The 21849-nt window shown below is 44.0% G+C and overlaps 10 protein-coding genes across 10 annotated transcripts; 5 read left to right on the forward strand and 5 right to left on the reverse strand.

Annotated features, from left to right (window-relative positions):
* Positions 1-150: 150 nt before the first annotated feature.
* KUCA_T00002227001 (uncharacterized protein) lies at positions 151-1224 on the reverse strand (the record flags this gene model as incomplete). Its single annotated transcript, XM_022604486.1, has 1 exon — positions 151-1224. The coding sequence occupies one exon, from the start codon at positions 1222-1224 to the stop codon at positions 151-153; it is 1074 nt and encodes a 357-aa protein (XP_022458262.1).
* Positions 1225-1786: 562 nt separating this feature from the next.
* On the forward strand, positions 1787-3256 carry KUCA_T00002228001 (uncharacterized protein; the record flags this gene model as incomplete). The annotated part of the gene is made up of 1 exon (XM_022604487.1): positions 1787-3256. One exon carries the CDS (start codon positions 1787-1789, stop codon positions 3254-3256), a length of 1470 nt encoding a protein of 489 aa, XP_022458263.1.
* Positions 3257-3486: 230 nt separating this feature from the next.
* Positions 3487-5265, reverse strand: KUCA_T00002229001 (uncharacterized protein; the record flags this gene model as incomplete). The annotated part of the gene is made up of 1 exon (XM_022604488.1): positions 3487-5265. The coding sequence occupies one exon, from the start codon at positions 5263-5265 to the stop codon at positions 3487-3489; it is 1779 nt and encodes a 592-aa protein (XP_022458264.1).
* Positions 5266-5953: 688 nt separating this feature from the next.
* Positions 5954-6982, forward strand: KUCA_T00002230001 (uncharacterized protein; the record flags this gene model as incomplete). Its single annotated transcript, XM_022604489.1, has 1 exon — positions 5954-6982. The coding sequence occupies one exon, from the start codon at positions 5954-5956 to the stop codon at positions 6980-6982; it is 1029 nt and encodes a 342-aa protein (XP_022458265.1).
* A 218-nt stretch (positions 6983-7200) lies between these two features.
* KUCA_T00002231001 (uncharacterized protein) lies at positions 7201-9369 on the reverse strand (the record flags this gene model as incomplete). Its single annotated transcript, XM_022604490.1, has 1 exon — positions 7201-9369. The coding sequence occupies one exon, from the start codon at positions 9367-9369 to the stop codon at positions 7201-7203; it is 2169 nt and encodes a 722-aa protein (XP_022458266.1).
* Positions 9370-9989: 620 nt separating this feature from the next.
* Positions 9990-11267, forward strand: KUCA_T00002232001 (uncharacterized protein; the record flags this gene model as incomplete). Its single annotated transcript, XM_022604491.1, has 1 exon — positions 9990-11267. One exon carries the CDS (start codon positions 9990-9992, stop codon positions 11265-11267), a length of 1278 nt encoding a protein of 425 aa, XP_022458267.1.
* A 548-nt stretch (positions 11268-11815) lies between these two features.
* KUCA_T00002233001 (uncharacterized protein) lies at positions 11816-13327 on the forward strand (the record flags this gene model as incomplete). The annotated part of the gene is made up of 1 exon (XM_022604492.1): positions 11816-13327. One exon carries the CDS (start codon positions 11816-11818, stop codon positions 13325-13327), a length of 1512 nt encoding a protein of 503 aa, XP_022458268.1.
* Positions 13328-13681: 354 nt separating this feature from the next.
* Positions 13682-14560, forward strand: KUCA_T00002234001 (uncharacterized protein; the record flags this gene model as incomplete). Its single annotated transcript, XM_022604493.1, has 1 exon — positions 13682-14560. The coding sequence occupies one exon, from the start codon at positions 13682-13684 to the stop codon at positions 14558-14560; it is 879 nt and encodes a 292-aa protein (XP_022458269.1).
* Positions 14561-14797: 237 nt separating this feature from the next.
* Positions 14798-16228, reverse strand: KUCA_T00002235001 (uncharacterized protein; the record flags this gene model as incomplete). Its single annotated transcript, XM_022604494.1, has 1 exon — positions 14798-16228. The coding sequence occupies one exon, from the start codon at positions 16226-16228 to the stop codon at positions 14798-14800; it is 1431 nt and encodes a 476-aa protein (XP_022458270.1).
* Positions 16229-17118: 890 nt separating this feature from the next.
* On the reverse strand, positions 17119-21606 carry KUCA_T00002236001 (uncharacterized protein; the record flags this gene model as incomplete). The annotated part of the gene is made up of 1 exon (XM_022604495.1): positions 17119-21606. One exon carries the CDS (start codon positions 21604-21606, stop codon positions 17119-17121), a length of 4488 nt encoding a protein of 1495 aa, XP_022458271.1.
* Positions 21607-21849: the final 243 nt, after the last annotated feature.

Raw genomic sequence — 21849 nt, forward strand, 5'->3', positions numbered from 1 at the left:
AAGGTTGTATATCTTGTCTAATCGCATTGTCACTGCTACTAATTTTTGGACGGTTCATAATATAAGTGGAGAGAGTTTTCAGCTCTTTTTTGAGGACTTCTCATGATATGGGGTAACGTGACTTCGCGGAGATGTGTTTATATACAAAGATTAGTACGGTATGACTCCCGCAAGCTTAAGGATGGTGTCATTCAGTTCAGGAGGCTGCTTGGGTTCTGAACGATCCCTCGGATCGATACTACCATCTGGCAGTATAGGAGTGACCAACCTAGGTTTGATGTTGTCATGAGCCCAATGAGTGGTGCCCAGCCAGTGCTTAAACACATCTGCCTTGACTTGCAGAGTCTCATCAGTAGCAAAGTTCCTTGGAGTATATGATGCATAGACTGCAGCTCTAATCCTGTGACTATCAACCGTGGGTGCTTGGCCCCAGTGTATTGTTCTGGAGTCCCAAATGATCAAGTCACCCGGATCGACCTCAACCTTGACCACCTCACATCCCTTTTCCAGGAAATAATTGTATTCTTCCTGGGTGAAACGGTATGCATCTTCTTCATATTTGTACCAATTCTCGCGTCCGACCTCTTTTTCGAAAAATTCCGAAACCAGATTGTTAGACCCTTTCAAAACGACAAGTGTGCCATCTTCTGCACTGGACTTGGAGAGAGAAACGATTCCTTGTGCGCATTGTAAGCCCTCTTTCAAAGGGGATTGATCTATATGTGGCCAAGCTGGAAACGGGGGTTGATCTGGGCGATTTGGAAACGAAACATTAAACCCATCAAAAGATACCAGCAGCTCCTCGGTATTCCAAAGCTTCGCGAACGACTCCAGGACTCCTGGCTCCGTTCTGACTTCCCATGCAAAGTCTTCGTGAATACAGGAGTAGTAAAAGAAAATGTTATGAGGATTGTGGGCCGGCAAGTTTTCGGCTATCCAAGTAGAGTTATCTTTGTAGTCCAGTTCGGGGTTATCGAACGTCTTCAAATAGTCAAGCATCCTTTTACGGTAACCCAAGGCCCTCTCAGTGGGGATCACCCCTTTGATGACAACATATCCATCTCTAGTGAAATCATCTCTCCAATCGTTGTGTTTCTGGCCGTATATTTGATTATGGGCCTCCTTGAAAATCTTGGGGGAAACTTTGCTCGTCCTTATCTGTCCTGCCGAGTTGGACTTAAAAGTGTAGCCATTCGCTGTCGCTGTTGCTGTTGATGAAGGCATGCCTCAACCTTGGTTAAGTGAGTTTACTAGGTACCGATATTTCCTTTTTCGTTGTGGAGGGGGAAGTAAGAGAGATTTATGTGGAGAACACAATAAAAAAAAGAGGAAGGAGTCACCCTTTGATTACATCATACGGGAGCCACAGTATTTACAGTTCAGTCCTAATCTTGCATTTTGAGAAGGCATCGGCTAAATAAAATTCAGAATCAGTAACAACATATCTCCTGTTTATTGCGTGTGAGTGCATATTTTCCGAGGCGCAATTCTCACTTGGTAAAACCTGCATATATGCAGGCTGATACCAAAAGTTTTTCCGAAGAAGGGTCTAATTATCTGGACGACGAGTGCAGAAATATGTGTGGCGGAAAAGAATCCCCGATTATCTGAATAAAACGTCTGCTTAAATATGTGTGGCGGTATTTCGAAAAAATTTGTAATGAGCGAAACAATGCAAGGGGTCAAAGAATATATATATCAGCATAACTGTTTTTCCTTATAGTTACCATGCTGGACTGTCTTTTTATCAAATACCCGATTCAATTTTGATTGGTTCTCATCAAGTATGTCGGCAGCGTCTTCCGTACCAGAGTTCTCTGGCTCTAACAAGGAGAATGACTTCAAATTAAAGGAAGAGGCGCTTCATGACGTTGAGTCACACTCTAGTTTCGATGAAACAAAATGGTACAACAAAGGATTACGAATTTTTGGATATCAATGCAAACCATATTCTCAAGGTGAGATTCAAATCTTGATGGTTTCATTTGTGTGTTTTATGACCATAGGGATGTACAGCGCTGTCACTGCCCTAGGTGCAGGTGGTACTTTAGATGCGACTGTTGTTAACAACTCGAATGTGGCTCTTTACTCTACCTTTGCAACAGTGGGATTTTTCTCGGGTACAATTTGCAATAAGGTTGGTATAAGACCACTCTTGAGTTCCGGTGGTTGGGGCTATGCATTGTACGTCAGTTCATTATTGTGTTTCAACCATACTGGAAACGGTTCATTTGTCATTGCTGCTGGCGCAATCTTGGGAGTTTGTGCTTCTTTCCTATGGACTGCACAAGGTACGATCATGCTCTCATATGCCGAAGAAGGTAATAAGGGTAAAAGTATTGGTAGATTTTGGGCAATTTTCAAATTGGGTAAGGTTATCGGTTGTTTCATCCCTTTGGTTCAAACGGTCAACTCCACTGGTAACCAGTTGGGTGATGGGTCTTATGCCGGATTCATCGTTTTGATTGTTATTGGTGCTATTATGGCAGCTGCACTTTTGCCAATCAGATTGGTAAGAAAAGCTGACAACTCAAGAGTCGTCATGAAGCCAAATCCAACCTGGAAGTCCGAATTGAAAGGTTTGTGGGTAGTCCTCAAACTTGAGCCATGGATCATTCTTCTTTTCCCAATGTTTTGGTCCTCCTACTGGTTTGGAACGTATGAGAGTAATGACTATAATCTGGTCAACTTCAACATCAGAACCAGATCTTTGAATGGTCTTTTGTTCGCCACCTGTGAAGGACTAGGTGCTCTTGGAGCAGGCGCTTTTCTTGATCTGAGATTTTGCTCTCGTAAGCAAATGGCTAGAATTGGCCTTCTTGTCGTATTTGTTCTGACCATGGTAATTTGGGGTGGTGGTCTCAAAGTACAACTTGGATACACAAGAGAAACTGTCAAACAATCCGATTGGGTACGTATAGATTGGTCAGACAGAAAGTACGGTGGCTATGTTGTGTTATACATGCTGTATGGTGCTTGGGATTCGGTATTTCAAACCTACTGTTACTGGTTGATGGGTGCCTTGACAAATTCTCCTAGAAAGTTGGCGATCTACGTCGGATTCTATAAAGGAATCCAGAGTGCGGGATCAGCTGTTGTTTGGCGTCTGGATGCTCTGAAAGTGCCATATATGTCAATGTTTGCGTCCACGTGGGCTCTCGTGGCCGGATCATTGATTGTTGCCATCCCAGTCGTTCTTTCCAAAGTTAAGGAGGAGACAGACGAAGAAGATGATAATCGCTTTCTCGATCTCTGAATGAAGTGAAGTGAAGTGGCTCTGGAGTAGCGATCTTTTATTAAGCAAAATGTTTACCCTTTTTTCAAAAATATTCTATAGTTCAACATGAACTTACAAATCTAACGACACAACTTAACAGTCATATCTTTTACTACTGAGTTTTGCATTCCATAAAAACATTGAGCTCACCAGTTACATTCTGTTCTTACAAAAGAGATTCACTAGGACATGTTGTCGCTGAAGTCATCTCACAGGGCAGAGGGAAACATGGAAACTCCGTCAACGAAAGTTCCGTGCGGAGCCAACGAAAATGTTTGAGGCAAATGGGCCCTGGCAATCTCTTTTAAATCCTTGGCATCTAGACAAACCAGTATACTATGTTTTCCGTCTCTGTCCATAACAATCGTCAAAATACATCCATCGTCCTCCCACCGTTTTGCTGGATTCTCAGCGAATATTGGCTCACAAGGACAACTCTCACCATTAGGTGGATGCCAACTGATGGAGGTTCCAGTTTCCCAATCCGTCTTTGTGATTGAGGCGAAGAAAGCTAATTCAACAAACTTCACGCCATTTCCCTGACGTCCAATAGGGATTCTGGTACCTGGAGAAGGCTTTCCAGTACCGCCGACTCCATAGGCATAGCGGTACGATGAATCACAGGAGAAAGATGTGTTGATTCGGGGCAGCTCAATGTGTTGGTCAATCGCTTGTCTAACATAAGCTCTTGGAACTTCGGTCGTCTGCTCGTTCACAAACACTTTAGTACTTGCGGCTGCTTTGGGGCCCAACACGTCGTTCAACTCGTATCTGATTAAGTAGGATTGCTCGAAAGGCTTGATAGGATTGATCACATTGCTCAGGCTGTACTCTCTGAATGGAACAATTTGACTTTCTGACCCGTCATAGCTTACCAAGTCGACGCAGATATTTTCCTTACCCGTCTCCTCATCCACAAAGTCATATGCGTTCACCGAGTGAAAGAACATGAAATTGGGACAGTTATAAGTTGCGATGTGCTTACCAGAGGCTCTCTCCAAAACAAAGAAAAATACAGGACAATCAGAATTGTAAGTGAAAGCATCCAAAAATGACTTGTTCTGCATATCAGCGGGATCTAACGTGATTGGGTTTCTCACAAAAACGACGTACTTCTCCGTCATTGCTAAAGAATGACAGTAACATGGCACCGAAGGCAATACCGTATGCCATATCAACTTCGATGGCTTCGTTTTTATGTCCAGGGCAAAAATAGTAAGCTCCCCTCTCTCTGTGACCAAATAGTTGTAAATTTCACCCTTGGTACGGTCCTTGACAGGATGAGCACATGTGCCCATACCTTTCAAATTCGGATCAACCTCTGAATACCTCAATATTCTTTTTGGTTCCAAACTTTTGGAGTCACAAACCTGAAAATATGGACCTTCTGTCTGCACCACCAATTCATCCGTAGCTGGGTTGGCTGCTTCTGGCTTGGAGTACGGATTATCGTTTTCGGGCAAGGAAAATCCACGACGTACTGTCACATTAAGATTCAGCTCATCCGGCTGCAGATGTCCCTTTGGAATGAACATGGCTTGTTGCTTTCCAAGAAGAGCCTGACAAGGATCTTGAGTCTCTGTGAGTAAGGTGTTGGGATCGGAGCCAAAACTGAGAGTGTTGACTACTCTCCCTTCCTTCTTTGCCTTGCGAACGACACCTTCAGCTATGTGACGAGAGTTGTATCTGATTTTCCCGTTGGAAATGTCAAACTTATGCAGCATACCCAAAACATCAAAAAAATGTTGCATAATTGCAGGCGGCTTGGATCCATCTTCAGATAACGGAATAGTGTATCTACCACCACCTGTCCTAACCAAAGAGCCTTCAATCCAACTTGGCCAATTGCCTTCTGTTTCACAAAGAACAGGCTCTGGGGTCTCTGTAGCATCGTTGAGATAACCTGGCACCAATTTCATTAACTCTTGGTCCAAAAAATAATTACTTGTAGGCTTCATAGCTGGTTTGGAAGTGTCTGTGACCGTCATTGTTTCTTGATTCCGTGGTTCACTTAATTCTAGTGTTGAGAAAAGAAGATGAATGTCAATCAATTTAAATAAATCAAGTCGGAGGGCATTTGCCCCGCCCGAATTTTCACCAATCAGACCATTGTCAGATCAAAGCGGATGACAGCCGAGGAGAGATAAGCCTAGCTTGCTTGCTTGCTTGCTTGCTGAACGCAGCTTTGACCGCAGCTTTCCGAGTTGGGAAAGTAGGGCGGGGAGCAACATGCATCCGAGGTGTGTTTTGACCAAAATAGTTTGATCTCGCCATTTGGCCGACAAAACGGGCTCTGTTCTGACCCGGTATCAAGACGAGGTATGAGGAACCACGATTGTTGCCGATTCTATCGTAATGACATTGACCTATCACATTTGAAAACGCATATATATTGGTTACCGAAGCCCTCCCCACCATCGCCTTCCGTCCGGGATCCGTTCAATGACCGAAATCCCGCCCCGAACCCCGAGCCGCATTTTGCTCGGAAGGACATCCGAGCCCATCCAAACCGAACTTAGGAAACAACTCGTTGACGTGAACGTGACTTCGGAATCCACAACCGAGATTCGTAACTAATCACAATAGCTCCAGATATTATATATAGTGACAGAAGTTGTGGCATTTGAATGCAATGGCGGTTTTTGCAGATTGTTAGTTACAAGAAATCAACCGATAATGTCAACCACTACTACCGAAACTGTACAGAACACTTATCCACAAACTCTCCAACCTCAAAACGAACAAAGCTTTCTCAAGTCTTTGGAGGGTAAAAATGTGGAACCTTTGTGGAAGGTTATGAACCAGCTAATCCCTGAGTTACCAGTTCCAAAGGCAGTGCCAAATATCTGGAGGTTTAATGAAATCAGACCTTTGCTCATTGATGCTGGTGAAATTGTTTCGGCAGAAGATGCCGATAGAAGAGTTCTTATGCTGATCAACCCTGCTCTTAGAGAGGCTCCAATGTGTAAGACAACCGACACCCTTTACGCTGGTTTGCAGCACATCAACACGGGTGAGACCGCTTCTGCTCACAGACATTCCGCTTTTGCTTTGAGATTTATCATCGAAGGAAATGGTGGATGGACTGGAGTTCAAGGTACGAGATTGACTATGGAGAGAGGTGATGTCCTCATTACTCCACGTCGGGACTGGCACGATCACGGCAAAGAAGGTAACGGTCCAATGATTTGGCTCGACGGTCTAGACCTGCCCTTTTTCCGTGAGTTTCCCGTAAATTTCACTGACGAATATTCTGAGTCCCGCTACCCAAGCTCGCCTGTCGTGGACACTCCATTGAAGTACCCTTGGAAGGACGTCCAAAAAGCACTTGACTCCAAGCCAGGCGACCACGCCATCTATGACTACATCTCTAAGGTGGACAACGTCTCGCCTGTATCGACGGTTATTGGAGCCCAGGCGGAAAGAGTTGGTCCAAAAGCGTCATCTCCACCACGTCTTGAGAATAGTTCCTTTATTTTCCACGTCGTTGTTGGCAAAGGTTACACTGTGATGAAGTTGGTTAAGGGAGAAACTAAGACCATTTATTGGGAAGGTAAGGATACATTCTGTATTCCATCTTGGACTGAATTTCAGCATTTCAATCTCACTGATGAAACCACTTATCTCTACAACTTCAACGATACTCCACTTCTGACCAACCTTGCAATTCACAAAAGTGGAAAGTCCGGAAGACTGGTTGAGTAGGAATCGTCTTATGGACCCTTCTAAGGGTGATATTTTGTATTTTCAGGTTGTTGCTTTTAATAACACTTGATATTATGGTGGAAATTGGAAGATCAGACTGTAGAATAGGAACTGAATGCAGCCTAGAAATCCACTTCCCAACTGTCAAGATTGCTATGTTTTTTAATGTTTTATAGTCTTTTCGTTAACAAGCGCACTGCTCATAATTGCATTGAGAACTAAGTTCCGTTTATAGTAAAATCTGGGCCAACCGCGCCCGTACCTTCACAAATAGTGGTAAAAAACAAATCTGAATCGAAGGCAAATTCGAGATCGGAGGAGCCCCCAATTCCAGGGTTCAAGTCAAAGTTGAAGGCCGTACTTTCTGGTTCAATACCAACTGAAGGAGCGTTGCAGTTGGATGGTGGTCGTAAAGGAATCCGTTTATGCATTTCAGTCAGGATCTTCAGACATCCTAAGGCAGAGCCTGATCTTGTCTGGACATTACCAAGCATGCCTAGGGCATTTTTCCATGTTGTCCTCAAAACTTTAGGCTGAAAAAGATCTGAAACATTTGTTTGCAACTTGGCAGCTAGTAACACCATTGCAGAGGTGTAGATATAGAATACATTGTACCAAGATGCGGGAAGTAAGAAAGGTCTGTTCATGTGGGTGTGTAACAAGGACACCAGCTGTATCGCGGAATCGACGCAAGCTTTCGAAGTCATCTCTTTTGCTCCTCTATACAGCTCAGATCCTCTGCGTTTTACAGAATCATTGTAAATTCTGGAATCAGGAAGTAGTATGGGGCGGTACAACATGATTTTAAGATGGAGGTATCGTGCCCTCAAAATGATCGCCTGGCGTCTGAACGGGTGATCCTGCTCGGGATTTTCACGCCTCAAAAAATAAGGTAACCCTTCTTCGAATTCTTGCAATTTCTGTTCAAATTGGAAAATGCTTGGGAATGGGTCTCCCATGGAATCACTGTGATCCTGGCCTAAGTAAAACCTTTGCAAAATCTCAGAAAGTATGCCGAACAGTTTCAGCGACTCCAAAAAGAAGCGCAATTCACACTTGTCGTCTGGGTTAGATACTTTGATTTCTGTGTCCGTAATCAGCTCGTCGTCTACGGCAAGGGGTAGGTCGACGTTTCCTGGTGATGTCACCATCAAGGGACGTCCAAATGTCATCGAAACAATTCGGTCCATCATTAGACACCCATGCCAAACTCGTTTGCATACCTCTTGCTCAATGAAGCTCCCTTTCGATGCCACGTTATAGTTCATGTGGAGCCCCAAACCTTGAGCAACTCTGATGGCCAGTCCAATAGTGTTCCAGCACCCTTCTGCTCGATAAGTTGCTTGTAAATATTGACCTCTGAGTAGTAATGTCTGTATCAAAAGAAGCGATCCTTTCTCCATGATCTCAAAAGTCAAATATTTCTGTGATCTTTCAAAGTAAACCAGAGCCGCTTCTGCATTGCCTTCTTTTTCTTGCGACGAAGGTGATTCGGCATCGAAGAATGCCTCGACGTTATGATGGCATCCCAATGCAAAAATCAAATTCACTATGCAATAGAAAAGGTCACTCTCTTCAGCTTTGGTCCCATTGCTAGTCCATATCTCCTCATAGACAGACATAAACGAAGTTTTATGGACAAAGGGATAGAGAGGATAAACATAACGGAAGTACCTCTCGACATACCTGTCGGCTATTGACCTTGGAGGAAAAACCCAAGTCTCTTGATTTGAAATTGTTCCTTTGTAACCGCTTAGGCGATATTTTGTCTGCCTATTCTTGCATATGTTTGCATGGCCCGATTGCATTTGACTGTCCATCGACCCAGAAAGTACCCTCATAAACGACATAGCTGCAGAACTTCCATAGAACTCTTTTGTCACCTCCTGCCCTTTCAGAATATTGCTGTCCGCACCCATAGCATCAATATGTAAGGAATCTTCCTTGCCCTCTGCGACGCTGTTTGTGTCTTTGGAACGCTCTCGCACCTCTGGAGCAGTTGTGCCATTTCCCTTTTCCACTATATACCAAAGCGAAGTCCTAAGATTCGTTGGAGACGTCACCGCTCCAGAATCGCTTCCAATGGCAGAAGGGGGTGTGCCTTTCAAGGAGTTCGCCAAAGAAAACTCAGACCTGCTGAGCTCACTCGAAGCATGAGAGTCTATACTTTTTGTTTGAATCACGCTATCATCAACTATTCCCAACTTCTTCTCAAGCTCCTTCACGTAAGCCATACTTAGCTTATTCGGTCTCTGTAAGTATTCACAAGTTTCCTGCCTCTTTGCGCAACGCCGACAAGTCGGCAGTGCTCCGTCGCATCCCACCTTACGATTCCTGCAATTCTCACAGGCTGTTGGTATACGTTTTCTCTTGAGGTCCTGCTGCATTTTGGTAGTTTGACCTTTTGAATATCGTTAAGGAATATAACAAGCAACCACTGGTGTTGTTCATATTTATCTCTAAGCACGTCCATGTGTCACTTTGTTGGTCCCCGCGCAGTAACAGAGTGTGGGGTATTTTTTGATTACATAATTATGTCTTTTTTTACTTAGGCCCTATCTTCGACCATGCTCTCCAGCTTTTCATGGGACCGTGGTTTTAGATTGGTTAGAATTTTGGTGCCTTCTACGAAATGATTTTTAGTGACTGGACCACAATTTTATCTTCCAGTTTAGATGTGAATTACCAATAATAGTCGTCCCAACTGGCGATTAGATGATCTCAGAGGCCAATAGGAGACGGCTCAATTGATAAAAATTTAGTTCCGAGATTGTTGCATGGCCCCGAAGTAGCTCGGACGTGGGGGAGGGGTAGGAGAAGCCATTTTCTCTCCGCGCGACGTGAATGGTGGTCATTGGTGCAATCTCTCTTCGATCATCAAGCCGGTACCACATAAACCTCGGATCTGCTAACCGAGACTGGACTGATAGAATGGAAAAATATAATAAGATGATTTTGGCTAAATGAAAACTTAACTTCCAACTGCAGCCATATCATCTAGTTGCAAATGACTACAACTAAAGAAAACCAGAAATCAAATTCCACTATGGGCAAAAAACTAAACATCATTATTTGTGGAGGAGGCCTTGGTGGTTTGGCCTGTGCTATTGGCCTCAAGAGAAAAGGACATACGGTAACGATTCTCGAAGGGTCTCATACTCTCAGTGAGGTCGGAGCTGGAATTCAAATGCCGCCCAACTGTGTCAGAATTTTGGAAGGATATGGTATTGCGGACAAGTTCAAGGACGCAATCACTATCCCCAAAAATATTGTCTTGAGAAGATACAGTAACGGAAAGCCTTTGAGCACAACCCCATTGGATCCTCTGATGTCGGATAGTTATGGATTTCCATACTGGCTGATTCACCGTGCGGATTACCAAAGAATTCTTTGGGAAACAGCCGTTGAGCTCGGAATTAAGTACCAAATTGACTCAAGGGTTGATTATGTTGATGACGATACAAACACTGTTTACTTGGTCACTGGCGAGGCCTATCACGCAGACGTAATTGTTGGTGCGGATGGTATTCGCTCAAGAGTCAGAGATACGGCTGTTATAACCGAGGAAGTCATCTTGCCAATCGCATCTCCACAGTGTGCGTACCGTGCCACTGTCCCCAGAGAAGTCATGCTCTCAGATCCAAAAATTGCTCATTTGATGACAGATGTCAATGCCAACAATTGGATTGGTTATAGAAGGCACATTATGGCATATCCAATGAAGAATGGAGAGATGTATAATTTGGTCATGGCTCATCCAGGTCAAGCACCAATCGGAACATGGAACATGCCAGGAAATGTAGATGAACTGAAGGAACACTACAAATCTTTTGATCCGGTCATTAGACAAGTTCTTACTCATGTTACGCACTGTCTTGAATGGGTCTTGGCTGACCTACCTCCTCTTCCTCGCTGGGTCAGTCCAAAAGGAAGGGTTGTATTGATAGGTGACGCGGCTCATGCGATGTTACCTTTCTTGTCCCAGGGTGCTGCTCAAGCCGTTGAAGATGGATGTACGTTGGCTGAAGAGCTTGACTCCGTCAATTCTCTAGATGACCTTCCCGAGGCACTGAGAAAGTTTGAGAGAAAGAGAAAGAGACGGGCTGAAATAGTCCAACTCGGAGGTAGAAAAAACCAACATATCTGGCATCTTCCAGATGGTGAGGAGCAAGAGGAGAGGGATCGTTTGATGAAGGAGAAAGACTCCGAAAACCCTGACCAATGGTCCGATGTCAAGTTTCAGAGGTGGTTATTTGGATGGAATGCATTCGACAGCACTTTCTAAAGATTTGGAGATCTACTACGATTGCTTCTGGTATTTTTTGTTTTTGGTGAGAGCTTTACCTGGATCGGTCAGATGCCCTTTTTACCGAGATCATACTCAAACTTTGAAACTTTGTATTGGAAAAGAGTAAGGACCAATTATTTGTATTCAGATAATAATCATAAGCCCTTAACCTATCAAGAAAACCGAATGTGTAATCCAAGGCTTTTGCGATGCCCTCGAGCTCGGTTACCCCGCATCGTCGGAATATCTACCAAAATTTCCACCGACACCCCCTGGATTTGGAGAAATTTCATTCACCGCCGAGATAGTGACAGAATAAAAATAAGCCCTTGAAACTTCATTTGGCTCGGCTCGGATCCACTTCCTGCAGTGACCAGAGAGAGGTTCTCCACTCTACCGCATGCATGAATAGATATGATGCTTCACTCTGATGACTTGGCATGAACTATAGACAGGAATTAGTTCTCTTATTTAAATACATGGCCATTCTCCCCTATAGATCAAGACAACGCTGTGTTAAGTATACTTGAACATAAGCCACAAAAATGTCTTCGTCGCAAGTTGATACCGAGAAATTTTCAACAGAGCATGTTGAAAGTTCTTTCCCTGATGGCTCACAGGAAGACCAATTTGCTGTAAAGGCTCTTCAAGAGTCTGATTTGACGTCGACTCACAGAGAGTTTCTTATTTCCCGTCATGGCTCCGTTGACCTTGACCCGTTACCTTCGGGCGACCCTTCTGAACCAATAAATTGGCCAGATTCCACCAAGATGTGGCATTTGATTTTATTATCCTGTCAAGCATTTACTTGCACCTTTATGTCAGCTGGTATCTCCCCAGCATATAGTGCGATGGCCTTGCAGTACGGGAAAACAGTAGATGATTGCTCCTATTTAACGACTGCACAGTTGGTATGTTTGGGGGTAGGTCCATTAGTTTGGTATCGTCTTATGCAGGTTTATGGTCGGAAGCCAGTTATGGCATATGCAACTTTTGGGGCAATGGTGACCAACATCGGAGGTGGATTTTGCAAAACTTATGGGCAGCAAATGGCAACTCGAGTTTTGAATGGAATTTTCCTTTCACCTGCGTGTGGGCTTTGCGGTGATTTCGTTGCCTCTTTGTTTTTTGCTCACGAAAGAGGTGTCAAGAATGGTTTGTGGTCCGTTTCAGTTATTATCGGAACTCCAATGGGTCCGTTTCTTATGGGGTTCGTTGTTCAGCATGTTGGGTTCAAGTGGATATACTTTATATTCGCTATATTCAACTTCTTACAATTCGTGGGCTGGGCGATTTCCAAAGAAACCTTGTACGAAAGAAACGACCAAATGGCTAAAAGAGATTGGAAGTCGTCTTTGTACATCAAGAAGTACCCAAACAAGTCTTTCAGATTTATGGATATCTTCATTCCCTTGAAACTCTCTAAAAATTTCGTGGCAGCTGCTATCACGTTCGCCAATTCAGTCGTCTTCTGCTATGCAAATGTGGTGTTTATAGTTGAGACACCTTCGATTTATGGACGGCTGTTTGGGTTAGATTCTCAGCAAACAGCATTACAATATATTCCCCTGATTGTTGGTACAGTCATTGGAGAACTGATTGCTGGAAAAGGGTCGGATATATGGATGGAGAGGTGTGTACGCAAGAGGGGTGGAGTGAGGGTTCCAGCAGATAGGCTGATTCTGAGTTACCTAGGCATTGTTTGCACAATTGCGGGTTTGATAGTATGGGGAGTCTGTCTCAAGCAAGCAACTCCGGGTGTATGGAATGTAAAGCCGTCGATCGGAACAGGTGTGGCAGCAGCTGGAGCAGATATCGTTCTGACCATCACAATCACCTTTCTTGTGGATAACACTCCCTGGGAAGCAAACAATATAGGCCTTTTCCTTCCAATGTGCAGGCTGATTTTAGGTTTTATCAGTCCCTTCTATTTCCCAAAAATGTTTGAGAATCTGAATTATGCTGGATCGGCCGGATTTATGGCCGGCATGTGCCTTGTTGCAGGAATTGTCATTGCAATTGTCCATTTCCAACAGCTAAGGCGCCTGAAAAAATGATCTTGCTACAGCAACTTTTATAGTGATTCGGTTTAACTCATTTTTGCGATTATTGGATTAGACCATTTTTTCTAACAGAGATGTCTGTGTAGCACATGTAATCTACGTAGTTTTTTCAAATGCATCTCTGTCGGATGAGACGTGGGGTCCCCAGACACAGCCTTGAAAATAAATATCAGGGCTTAGTGAGGTCCCCGCAATCTCGGTTTTTGATCCGAGCCTAAAATCTCGGATTGAGCCCGAGAAATCTCGCCCTCAAATATGGGTGTACTTAAACCAGGAGTTTTCTCTCTAATGCTAAAGAGAAACCAAAATCATCAAATTGAAAGCCCGTATTCCTGAAATTAAGAGAAAATGGTTGCTTGGAAAAGACTGATTAGATTTGTTGCTGAGGATGGTAAAATCTACCAAGGGCAACCTATTGGAAGCCCATCTGAAGATATCGGAAAGCTATTTTCTGAGGGTGCCAAAATTCAAGCCAATGTGATTACGGGGGACATTTTCCATGATGCTATCGTTACCGAGCAAATATTGGAGGTGAAGAAACTTCTGGGACCATTGACACCAGCCCAGGTTCCTCTCTTGAAATGTGTTGGTTTGAATTATATGAAGCACATTCGGGAAGCAAACAGAACACCTCCTCCTTATCCTTCTATATTTTTTAAGGCAGGAACTGCAGTTGCTGACCATGGGGAGCCAATTCCTGTGCCTAAGATAGCCCAAGACGGTCAGTTGGATTATGAAGGAGAGCTTTGCGTCGTCATCGGCAAAACGGGTAAAGACATCAAGAAAGAAGATGCTTTGGATTATGTTTTGGGATATACCGCAGGTAATGATGTTTCTGCGCGTTTTTGGCAAAGAAAGCCCGAATTTGCGGGAAGAGTACCTCAATGGAACTTCTCAAAGGGCTTTGATAAGTGGGCTCCATTAGGTCCAGTTCTTGTTTCGAGTGAGGTTATTACCTCACCGGGAAAATTGGACCTCAAAACTCTGGTAAACGGCGAAATCAGACAGCACACAAATACTGACGACCTGATCTTCGATATTCCTGCTATTATTGCCTTCATTAGTCAAGGAACTACTCTACAGGCCGGTACTGTGATTATGTCAGGTACTCCAGGTGGTGTTGGAATCGCTGCTAGCGGAACTCCAAGGCCTTTGAACGACGGAGACGTAGTCGAGATAACCATTGAAGAGATTGGAACACTATCGAACAAAATGCAATTTGTTTAGGCTAGGTATATAACTGGATTTCATAATGAAATGGAGTGCCTGTCTGGCTAGTGAACAAACTGAGTGTGCTTTAGGCGTCATTAACATCAATCTTCTCGTTAAAGTAAGCATTCGTATTGGTATTCTACAGATAACAACGCAACTCTGAGTTCGATTCGAGAATTAGTATTGTCAATATTTCACAACTAAAGTTCGCTACTTTTTCAACACAAATTGAAGATCGCCAAATTGGATATTTTATTTCGGGGAAATCGTTATAGTTTTTGGATACTGGAATTCTCTGATTCCCCAAACACCATTGAAACGACCGAAACCACTTGATTTAACTCCTCCATGAGGAAGAACTGGCTCGTCATGAATGGTCATACCATTGATGTGAACAGCACCTGTGTCCAGAAGTCGGGCCAATTCGACAGCTTTCATGATGTCAGAACACCAAAGACCGCACGATAAACCGTAATTACTGGAGTTCACTTTGTTGACTGCATCTTCAACTGTTGAAACACTGTTAATATAGCAGGTTGGACCGAAGGTTTCCACATCGTACAGAGTATGCTTTTCATGTACATTACCCAAAATGACAGGCTTAACGAACGCATCCTCTCGATGAATAGAACCATATATGACTTCAGCCTTGTCTTCGCTGGCACTTGAAAGTATTCCCTCAATCGCTTCAGCAAACCTCCTGGTTCTCTGAGGAAGATGTACCTCTTTGGTGACAACATCGGCAGCTGCAGCGACTTCTTTGATAAATTCATCATAGACCGATTGTACCACAAACACACGCTCAGTGCTCATGCATATCTGCCCATTGTTCGCAAATGCAGCAGTGACAACACCGAATGCTGCCTTCTTTAAATCGGCACTTTCAGTAACAATCGAAGCGCACTTACCACCAAGCTCCAGAAGTACTGGCTTCAGTACACCGGACGCGATCTGTGCTATGACCCTACCAACTCCTGTTGAGCCAGTAAAATTGACTTTTCTGATTCCTTTATGCTCTATCATTTGCTTGATGATAGAGGGAGCATCCTGTGAGGATATATTGATGGAGTTCATAGCCGCAGCAGGAACACCAGCATCCTGCATGACCTTGGCCAATTCGTAGTGAACCAAGGGCGATAGCTCAGAAGTTTTCAAGAGAACACTACATCCTGCTGCCAGTGGCCAAACCAGAGCTCTAACACAGAGCACCATTGGTGAGTTCCATGGGACAATACTCAGAACCGGTCCTATTGGCTCATTCACGACAATTGACAGATCTGGGGAGGAACTCTGAGCCAGAGTACCGGGCGATACAGAGGTCAAGCTAGCTGCCTCTTTAAGCATGTCAATACTTGCTTCAACGTTAACATTGGCGAACCACTCAGAGATTGCCATTTCTTTGAGAATTTGAACAAAAAACGACTTCTTTTCAGATAGTAAGATAGCAGCTCTATTGAAAATTTCTCTTTTCTCTGTGTACGAGACTTCTTTCCACTCAAAAAAGCCTTTTTGAGTCGTCTCTACCGCAACATTTGCTTCTTCCGGGGTGGCTCCTCTTGCGGAGTATAAAACCTGGTCCGGCTTGAATGGGTTGCTGACAGTAAACTCCAAGTTTGGATTCCCAGAGCTGGTGATCTGTTCACCATTGATGAGCAGAGGAACAACCGTAGTCCCTACAGTCATAGTGTTGCTTCTGAAAATTGGGTGACAAAGCTGGCTTTAAGATAAAAGACTCAAAACCTTGATGCAGTCTTCTTCGCCTGAACTTATTTGAGCGAGACCTGGAAAATATTCAAGCATTAGAGCAGACTATATTGAGTTTTGCATTCGGTAAATCTGCAGACCTAGCGATGAGTCTCACTTCAAGTGATTGGGTTACATCCGATGTACCCCGCATTCGGACCGAGCTCCCGCCCCGCGATTAGCTGGGTCAGTAGGAAATTCCCATGGCATCTCGGGTATGCCATCCGAGGGAGACCATATTTGGAGAACCCTGGCCAACAAAGAAATCGAAACTCAATGGTATTGGAATAATTGCCCCGAAAAGTGTTAAATAGCAAAATACTATATTCCAAAAATCTGGGCCTTTAAGTGTTCTCTTCGTGAGTGCTATCCGAGGCTGGGGTGGACTGTGTCCGAATTCTTCGCTTTTCGGTTTCGGCCTTTTGCCTGGGGATAGATGCTGATGATTTGGCTCCGCCATAGTTTTATTATTGGAATACTGTATCCTACCCATAAACTCAGGGGAGTCGGATGGCGCGCTGTATGCCGAATTTTTCTCGGGACGTGAGATATTCTTTTGAAAAGATCATGGGAAAATACCTTTTCGGGGTGAATATCTTAATCATAGGGTAGGGTTAATCTTGGAAGTATGTTGTGGAGTTAATGCCCCTAAGTAAGAGTTCAAAAATGGTACGAACATTAAGGAAGTCCAATCTATAAAATGAATTTCAAAATAAAAATAGTATTAAGGATGCTATCCACAGAAGCAGAAGATCTGTGTAATATTCACTGTCGTTCTCAAATATGCATTTCCATCGGACATTCAACAAATTTGACTTGTACTTCTCTGGTTAGTTCTTCTTCTTTTCAGTCAGCTTCTTGATCAACGAGCCGACCAATGACGATTTGTGAACTCTGAAGAGCCAGTAAAGGCCAAACATGGCAAAAAGGTTGAAAACAATGTAGCAACAGAAAAATCCCACGTTTCTCCATTTCTCCGAGTACCTGATGTTGAGCGTCTCCAGGTATTCATCGGCAACAGAGTACTCACAATATCCACAGTTCTCGGTGGCACTTCCATTGGTTAGATAACCAGCGGCAGTCTCCATAAAAGCACCAGCCCATTCCTCACAAGTTTGTCCCGAAGGTGGGTCAAAAATGGCGAGCTCCGATTGTTTGCAATGAACTTTGCGGTTGTGAAGAACTGTGACAAGTAAACTCTGGACAAAATAGGTGAATGGTGAGGCGTCATACATGAACTTCCAAAATCCGGGAGCAAGACGTTGTGGTTGAGTGACGGAACAGAAGGCCACAACAAACGAGAAGAGCATCGCATAGAGCAAATTGGCTGTTGGCAAATCAGGCGAAAAGTAGAGAACACAGAGGGAAAACGTGATGTAATAGAGCTGGAAGAAGATACAATAGGTAAGCCAGAAATACCCAGCAGTCTCTGCATCTGTGGAAACAGATTTCAACGGAAAGTAGAAGCACACGAAAAACAGAGTAGACGCAAGAATACTAAAAGGAATCTCCATAATCACTTGAGAGATGAGCAATGCCGACCAGTGGAAAGTGTTCGACTTGGACTCTCTAACTTCGTAAAGTTCTCTGCTTGCAATCGCCTTATCCTGAATTTGAGATGAAAGAGGCGCACTCAAAATGAGACACAAAAACGTAGCGAAAAGACCGTTTTGCATTCCAACAACGGTATGCTTTAGATCCCAGAAACTGAAACCAACAAAAAGTCCAGTGATTATCACGAGGTTCATTTTGCCCATAAAATAATCTATGTCTCTCCAGAACTGAAGGCTTGTTCTCCAAAGGACATTCTTCAATTGATAAAAATAAGGAGTTGCAAAAGTTCCTTGCATCTCCTTATTCACGGCAACAGAAGGCTTGTGTGAAGACTGTTCAATTAAACTGCTGATTTCGTGTGACACCTTTTCAAATTCTGGAGAGGCTTTCCACACTTCGTGCCAGTTCTGTGCAGCACTTGCTGTAGCTCCGGCTCCAATGACTTCCAAAATGTATTCTGCAGGATTTTCCTCTATCTCACACTTACGTGCGCCTTGACCTTCAAAGTAGTCCAGCATGATTCTGGAGCTCTTTCCAATTTCACCGAAATAGACAGTTTCACCTCCCTTTCTCAATAGCAATAGTCTATCAAACTCCTCGATCAAAGTAGCTGAAGGTTGATGAATAGTACACAAGATAGCTTGACCAGCATTGGCGAGGCTTCGAATGACCTGAATGATAGCCCAAGCAGACTGAGAATCAAGACCAGAGGTGGGTTCATCCAAAAAGAGTAACAACGAAGGTTTTGCAACCAGCTCAACACCAACGGAAAGCTTCTTACGTTGTTCAACATTTAGACCACTACCAGAATCACCAACGAGAGCATCAGAATATGGACCCATCTCCAAAATATCAATGATCTTTTCAACGTATTCCATCTTTTCTTCCTCGGAAACTGAGACTGGTCTTCTCATTCTAGCAGCAAACTGGAGTGATTCACGAACAGTCAACTCGGAAATGTGTAAATCTTGCTGCTGAACATATCCAGTACGACGCTCAAAGGAGTGATCAATTGGCTTTCCGTCAACCAACATATCACCCGTGATCACACCCATATCAATTCTGCGGGACAAAACATTCAAAAGAGTTGTTTTTCCGGCACCAGATTCACCCATCAATGCAGTCAAGGTTCCAGGTTTGCAATAACCCTGAATGTCCTTCAAAAGCTGGCGAGTTTCACCTTTGTATGGGATTGTGTAATCAACATGTTGCCACATGAATATTTCCCCACTTCCTAAATCCTTCGAAGCTCCCTCCTTTTCGCCCTGGCAACCACTAACCCTCTCTGGCTCAGCTGACGATACATCTGCTTGGTTCTCGACATCAGCAACAGGGACAGTTCCATCTTGAACAACAATGTCGTCTAGGGTTTTGCCTCTCAAGAACATTAGATGATCACCTGTCTCTTTACTCTGTTTGAGTAGTTCAACTCCAGCGCAATTGATTGCCAGGAAGAAAATAATGAACCCGATCACAATACCAAAATTTCTCCACACATGTGTGAACTCATAATTGTAGGTCAAACTCAAATACCGATCCCCGGAAACCCAAGACTGACCACTGACAGAGCCTGTAAATGAACAGGCTTGAGTGCCAGTAGCCGCGTTTTCATAGCCACTTCCACTTGGTGCCAAACTGTCACAGTTCATCTTTCTTCCATGGAACTCTGTTGTAACCATTGCTTCAAAACAATAAAGTAAAGGATTGATAGCCGATATCCACTTGAACCAAGGATGCATTGAAGGCTGCTGAATCATGTAGGAGGTATAGACCAGTGTGACAAAGAGGAAAATGCCTGAGATAGCATTAGCTGCTGGAACGTTAGGAGAAACAGAAGCAATTGCCTGGAACATGGTGCTTTCCGCCAATGCACCGAGGTTCAGAAACAACACAAATGTGAAAAAAGCACCAGGATCAGCCTTCAAGTTGGAAAGGAAATAAATCACAATCGAGAACAACAAGGAAGCAACTAACTTTAGGGGAATATCGTTCAAGATGTAGCCGAAGACCTCAGCAGAGGGATGATAGAAAGAGTAACCTTTTTGTTTGAACAGAATTGGACGTTTTCCAAATGAGACTGAAATTTCTGCCATACCCATGAGCGCGAAGTACAGCAATGAAAAAAAAACGACACCACCTCTGGAAAAGGCACCGCCAGTCCCATCAGATGTTTTCCAGAAAGTAGATCCAATGACGAGAGCTTGGAAAACACCGGAGCATACATTAGTGACCGCATATGTCTTGTCGCCAACCATGCGCTGCCAACCTCTGATGGTGCAGAGTTTGAGCTGAGTGGCATAACTAACGGTGTATCTAGATTGAGCTCTGGCAAATCTGCCTCTCTCTTGTTCGTGAACAGCCCTCAACGTAGCAACACTTTTCTCAACATCGACTTGAGATCTTCTGTCGGTTATCTCACGCTGTAAAGCAGCAAACTCTGGTGACGCTCTCCAATAAGCCTCAAACTCATCAGCAGTATTTGGGACTTTTCCCTCAAACCCTGGTTTCACAAATCTGCCAATAGGATCGGTAACGGCAGTCAGATACTCCGCAGTACTCTGCCTTTCCGGACACAAGTAGCCCATGTTCTCAAAGTATGCCTTTGCATCTTCAGTCCTGCCATAGTAAACCTGCCTTCCCAAGTAAAGAACTACCACCTTGTCAAACAACTCGTAGATGTTCTGCGAGGCCTGATAAATTGTGACAAACGAGGACATCTTCATGATATTTGTGGAAGTTCTCAAAGCCTCGGCAAACTCGAGTGCAGTTGAGGCATCCAAACCTCTGGTTGCGTTGTCAAAGCATAAGACTGCAGGTTTTGCGGTCATCACTTCGGCAATAGAGACTCTTTTACGCTCACCTCCAGAAACACCTCTGATATAGTCGTTACCAACTTTAGTGTTTTTGGTATGTGTCAGGCCATAAACAGTACACAGAATATCTCTGAAGGTTTCAATGTACTTGTTTTCCGAAAAATCAGGCCAATCAAACGAGGGTGCACGACAAGCAATGGCAAACTTGAGAGTCTGGTCAACCGTAAGATGTGGGAAATGAACGTCCAACTCAGGGTTGTAAATGATCTCTTTCTTGAACATCTTCATGACATCATCCTGTGGAACGTTGTCATAAGTGATTGAGCCTTCGTGCTTGACATACTGATCTAATTCACCGGCAACTGTTTTCAGCATTGTAGAACAGCCTGCGCCAGGCCTCCCAAGCACCAGTACCATTTCACCTGGGTCACAGACAACGTTTATGTTCCTGTTCACTTTCTTCAAACCCGAATCTCGGTTTGCCTTTTTATCCGAGATGCTCTTCGCAATTTCGCCAATTCTGAAAGGCTTAGATAACACTTCTCCAATGGTTGGGGCAAACGAAGCAACTTCGTCATGACCGTAGACAGTAACGTCCTGCATTTCCACCCCTAACGTTTTCAAGGGCAGTCCATGTCGGTCTGCCCTTCTGGAAATCGTTTGCAAGACTTTTTGCAACTCAAAGTCATTGGGGTCGATAGTGATTGGGCCTCCCGTAGACCGTGTAGTCTTACGGGATAAAGCTTTTGACAACGTTTCAAGTCTAGTCAAAACGTTATCATGCGGATTTGCTTCAACCGAGGTTTCAACTGTTTTGACCATCTCTAATTCGACTTCGCCGTCCCTCTCAGTCTCATAATGGTCATCTTGGCTCTGACGAGATATCATACTGCCATGTAAGCTCTGATGAGATATCATACTGCCATGTAAGCTATCATGGGATGCCATCATTGGGCTATTGCTGATTTATTGTGCAACCGAAAAACGGTTTGAGTGAGAAAAATAATGTGACCTTTTATACATGCTGAGCAGAATGGGTATCCTGAAATTATGTTAACGCTCTTAATCGCACCATCGGTGTAACTGCCGCACTCGCTATAACATTTATCCGGCTAAGCACAGCCTCGCACAAATTGCGAGCCCTGTTGGACAGAGACCGCAGCGCCTCCAAATCTGATTGCGAAAACCACCTGG

This window comes from Kuraishia capsulata, genomic scaffold, assembly GCF_000576695.1.
Source record: "Kuraishia capsulata CBS 1993 genomic scaffold, Kuraishia_capsulata_scaffold_2, whole genome shotgun sequence".
Lineage (NCBI taxonomy): Eukaryota > Fungi > Ascomycota > Pichiomycetes > Pichiales > Pichiaceae > Kuraishia > Kuraishia capsulata.